The sequence below is a fragment of the Atta cephalotes genome, assembly GCF_000143395.1.
Source record: "Atta cephalotes unplaced genomic scaffold scaffold00024, whole genome shotgun sequence".
Classification (NCBI taxonomy): domain Eukaryota; kingdom Metazoa; phylum Arthropoda; class Insecta; order Hymenoptera; family Formicidae; genus Atta; species Atta cephalotes.
The window spans coordinates 2,175,029-2,180,643 of NW_012130088.1; the positions used below are offsets into that span (position 1 = coordinate 2,175,029).

Consider the following 5,615-nt stretch of genomic DNA (forward strand, 5'->3'; position numbering starts at 1 on the left):
CATTGATATTCCCACTAAATTTTATCACCATAGCTTGACATTTGTAAAAGTTACGCTGGCTTGAGTACATCTACCTCTGCACGTATTTTCGATTTTGGATTTGTGGGCAAATAACTCGTGGATTTTGCGCCATGATAACGTACCGTCGCACAGTGCCATCATTATCCGTGAATTTTTGATAAAAAATGAAACGAATACCATCCAACAGCCATCGAATTCACCTGATATGGCTCTCTGCGATTTTTTTCTGTTCGATCGAATCAAAAAACCATTACGGGGAACGCGTTTTAACAGCCGAAAGGAGATAATGGAAAAATTGAAGACGGCTCTGATGGCTATACCGACAATAGAGTCCAGAAATATTTCGAGAGCTGGATCAAGTGCTGGCATAAATGCGTTGCAGTCGATAGGGAGTACTTTGAAGAGGATAATATCACTTTTGATGAATAAAACTTGTATTTTGAATTTTCTGAATGAATTCCGGGAACTTTTTGATCGAGGTATATAATAAAATACATAAGAAATCTCTCGAAGTTCAAACTTTATTTTCTATTTCTTCAGTCAGTAAGGAAAATAAATAATTAAAAATACTGATTTTGATATGATAATATTGTTGATTCTTTTCTTTTTGATTTCAAATACTTACTGTTTCTAAATTTAACAATAAAATATTTATATTGAAAAAACAATATGAAAAAGAAGGATCCGATTCTTCATCATCAATTATAATTATATCGACTATCTTCCGCAAACGAACATTAAACAGACATTTATGTGAATTTTAATAATTAATAATTTATTCCTTCAGCTGTTTCACATGGCGATGAATTAAACTACTTATTTCCTATATTGAATAATATGTACAAAAATATGTTATTGTACAATACACAGAACGATATTACTATGATTAACATCATAACAGAGATGTGGACAAGTTTCGTGATAAATGGGTAAATAAAATTAATAGTATTATATGATATGATTGTAAAGATTAATAAGATTAATAAGATAATTATTTCGATTGTAATTTTTCAAAAACGAAAATTCTTCGAGTATATTACGTTCAATTACCATTCTATTTCCGACATCACATTGCATGTGATCCTTTCAAATCCGATAGGAATACTAAATCGCTAGGAAATTCTGTTCTATACAGATGACCGGATATTCTTACCGATCGTAATGTTTATTTCATATGTACAGAATCCCGAAAGCATGGCAGATCCCGGAATGGCCCAACTACCGCAATCATCAGTTCATGAGATTCGGGATTGACAGATCGCCGGAAACTGTGGTGCAAGTTGATTTCCTGCCTAACAGAATGAAATTTTGGGAGAAACTGATGAACGAATCAGTGGAATCGGCGAACGACGTGTTTGTTAGCGAATTACCGGAAGACATAATTATCAATAATAACGCTAACGCAATCGATTATAGGTTAACAGTTCAGTTCGCATCATTAGTGATAATTTTTATTTATGTATGAATAAAGTTACTATCTACGCTCGCGAAAATAAACTATAGCGAAAATACGATGATTCGCATAAGCTATAAACTGATATTAAGCAGGTTTTTCCATGCATCTTGTCACATATGTTATTTAAATGATATTTCCACTCGGGCGATTCAAACCAAAAATCAAATTATATGTCAAAAACTATCTGTAGTATAAATGCAAAGAAAAAAATATGCGAATATAAATAAACAGTATTTTATACGTAAATTATAAATATTTATTGTGTATATAAAAATATTTATTGTGAAATATATTCTCCTTGTTAGTTGATAAAATATTATTTAGAAGCGCCAAAAGTAGATACAAATGTAAAGCAAATATGGGTGCATTATAGAAAAATATGAATAGAACACATGACTCGTTTTTTTGTGGTTCAAGATATATTTAAAGTTCGATGCACTTTCCACGGAAGTTACTTTTATCCGCGTCAGTAAAAAGTAACGATGCTAATAAACACGAAGCGAAGCTGTTTCACTACCTGACGTTATCTCTCTCGCGGTACGAGAACGATACAGTTGTTAATAGCATCGATAAAGTTTCGAAAGATACATAAATAGAAAGTTTTGAATTTGACTGTGTAAATATATCAGGTGCAAGCTTTCGTTAATCTCCTAATCCAGATTATTAAAATTTTCAATTAAATATACGTTATATTTAAGTACACATAAAATTATATTTCAATACGTTAAAAATATATCGCACTCCCGCAAAAAAATAACACAAGTAAAAAATTTTCAGGAAAGAGAAAAAAAATTGCAATTTTAAAATTAATTATTTTAAAATTAATTTATGAGAGTATTAACACTATTAATCCTAATCGATGTTCTCTGAAATTTCCTTAACAGATATTCGCGGGTTCCAATGTACTTTATTGTATCTTTGCTTAAAGTAAACATAATTGAAAGAATTTTTCTTATTTTGAAGATCAAAGTTCAAAGAATAAGATTGCGTAATTTAAAATAATGTAAAGTTGTGAAAAACATTTGTTAAATTATAAATAATTATTCACGATGTAGTTGAAGAAAATTCCAGGTTCACTGAATCTGCGAATATCAATTAAGATTTAAGTCAAGTAGAATTAATCACAAATTACTGACCAATATATCTACATTGGCCAGTATATTTACATAATACTGTTTTCTCCTCTATCGTTTCTTCTGTTTTTATTATGAATATTTTTGTTATGCCTCCATCATGTGGGAGCACAAATCATGACTGAAAGACATCACGACCGCTCCCGAGAGTCATTCGCGTTTCCGCTTGCAATTATAGCTGAGATTAACGTCATCAAAAGTCCCCAACGGGTCGGTGCGGCAGCCGTCGCATTAAAGAGAGCCTAATAAACGAAAGACATAATGAAATTCGCTGAAAATTAAGTTCGCCACACGATGAGTTAACGCGCATATAAAATATGCAGCTTTCAGTTTTCCCGACGAACCTGGGCGCGCGAGTGCGCTCGGGGAAATTAATCATCCGCCCTAGGCAACCGCTGTTTGTCTTCTTTCCGTTTTCCATTCCGTTTCCGGATGTATCGCGGGAGGAACTCGCCGCCATACGTTGCGCCGCGAAGGCGAGCGAGCGAGAGTGAGATTACAGCAGAGAAAGAAAGGGAGGATCAGACGTCCTCTCGAGCGATGATTATGCAACGACGATGAAACGAAGACAAACACACCGTGCCGTCGCCCTCGGAGTACAGGCGAGACCGTATCGTCGTGCCTCTCTTAAGGATGAAAAGTGCTAACAGCCATGTAAATCCGCGAGATCTGTGGGACTCTACGTGGATTATCGTACGGCTTTCGTCTTCTGTAAACCTCACTGTGACGCAGCGAGATAAGTACAAATGTCGACGAGTTCGGACGCATTCTGGTGTGCTTATACTTATACTTTTCCATGGAGAATCCATTTAATATTACCATGGAAAGAATAGTTTTGCTCAAGAATCTACAAATTTTTTTAGCTAAATACAAACATTTTTTTAGCTAAATACTGAAAATAATTTTGTGTGGTTCATTAAAATAATAAAATGTAAAATATTCAAACTGATTGTTAAAACGTTAAAATTTTTTGCAGTCTTGTCACCGATTAAGCGTTCTATATACAATATAATATGATTATTTTGACAATCCAACAAAATTATTTTTAGATCTGTATAACTAAATTTTTAATATAACAAAACTATTCTTTTCACCTAAAATAATTGTCGACACATTCCAATTACTCACTTATATACTTTTTCACGGAGAAATCATTTAATACTATGCGAAAAAAACTGTTTTCTTCGATCTAAAAATTTAGCTAAATACAAATCTCAAAATAATTTTGTCTGAACAATCGAAATAATTATGTAAAATTATGTAATTATTCAAATTGATTACTAGAATGTCAAAACTTTCTGCAGCCTTATCTCTCATCAACGCTTAATATAATCCAACAAAATATTCCAATCTAATAATTTAATAATTTAACATATAATTATATTTTAATAATCTATCAAAATTATCTTCGGATTTACATGTGTAGCTAAATTTTTAAATATTTCAGTAAAATTATCTTTAATGTATAATTAATATATTATACAAATTATTGCGTGTATGTATTTTTTATTGATATTAACTGGTGTTTTTCGAATATTATTATCTTTGTTTCGTTTGCAATTTCGTGAAAATTTAAATAGCGAACATGAAATTGACAAAAAAAATATTTGGTAATCAAGTGCGAATAACAGACTGGGAATGTTACATATTAAATTTTAGCCGGACAATGTCGTTCCGGTAATATTTCGTTATTACAAGAACGATGCAACGCGACGCGCTTGTCTTTCTCGCCAGCCACCTTATTCAAATGCCACATATTTTCATCAAAGTTTGCGCAAATATTTGCCGGCGCGCCTCTTATATATCTAAAGCAGCGGAAATGCAAACACGAAGCTCTTGACTGTCGATACAGAGGCAGGAAATTAATTAAAAAATGCGCCTTCATGCTTTTTGAGATCGCTAACGACTAATTAATAGAATCATATGTTGTATTGATATCGCAATTGGCTCTTCGCAATCAATGTTATTTATTATATAATACATATATACATACAATACACGATAAAATTAGAATGTTATTGGAAAAATCGTTCTCTTATTTCAAAGTGACACAACGTAAAAAAATAAGTTTTAGAAAAGGGGAAACTATTTTTAACTTAATAAAAAATTATTAATTAATCGAATAATATCGGCAAAAAACGTACATTCATATGATCACATGCCATTTTCGTCGTTTTTGTTTCATTCTTAAAAAATCTTCCTTTTTTGAATTGTAATTTTAAGAGTAAAATTTTGATGATTTTTTTATAAGATTAAGTTAACAATTTCACAATTATAATTCAAAGTTAGATCGACAAGAATATATAAACCAATTAAGTGAAATAATTACATTTTTGATTAAAGCGAATTTTAAACACTAAGATCTGCTTTAATCGAAAATGGAATTACTTCTTTTAAGTTAAGTTACTTTTGATAATTCCTAGGATAATGTTTATTTAATATAAACTCAATATAAACTCATTCATAATAATAATTCGAAAATCACATTTTTTAAATAAGGAAATGAAATGTTTATTATTAATTTTACAATTTTATGTAAATTTCAATTTGAACATTCGAGCGTAATTCTGATCTTGTCTCTCGTCAGTTTTCTAAGCGTTCGGCTTTAAGTTGATTTGTAATTTGACATTTAATTCTGCCCAAAGCGCGAAACTAATTAACGGCAGGATAACGGTAGGGAACCGCTAAGCGACCAAATTCCTATCGTTTTAAACTACACGTGACCGCGCCAATTGAAATGACATGCAAAGATAATATTGTTACACCTTGGGCTGGAAGGTAGCGAAACTAAAAGCTATTAAAGTCACGTATGTGAACGTATGTAGAAACGCCGGTAGAAACGTCAACTTTTATCGCCCGCGAGCGTTAACTTTGTACGAAAGTGGACGAATTAAAATATATAGAGAAAGAGACTTATTTACGTGAAACCGAACGCTTTCGCAATTTAACAGAAAATTCCTTCTTTATAATTCGTTTATTTATTTGGCGGACAAGTATAACAAAAT

The 5,615-nt window shown here is 31.7% G+C and overlaps 1 protein-coding gene across 1 annotated transcript in view; it reads left to right on the top strand.

The window, feature by feature from the left end:
- LOC105620070 (esterase FE4-like) overlaps positions 1–1,486 on the top strand; it is a 7,222-nt gene extending 5,736 nt beyond the window's left edge. Inside the window, exons 8-9 of the mRNA XM_012201579.1 lie at positions 809–950; positions 1,204–1,486. Coding sequence (XP_012056969.1) covers positions 809–950; positions 1,204–1,486 — 425 coding nt within the window. The remainder of the gene's footprint in view (positions 1–808; positions 951–1,203) is intronic.
- The last annotated feature ends 4,129 nt before the right edge of the window (positions 1,487–5,615 follow it).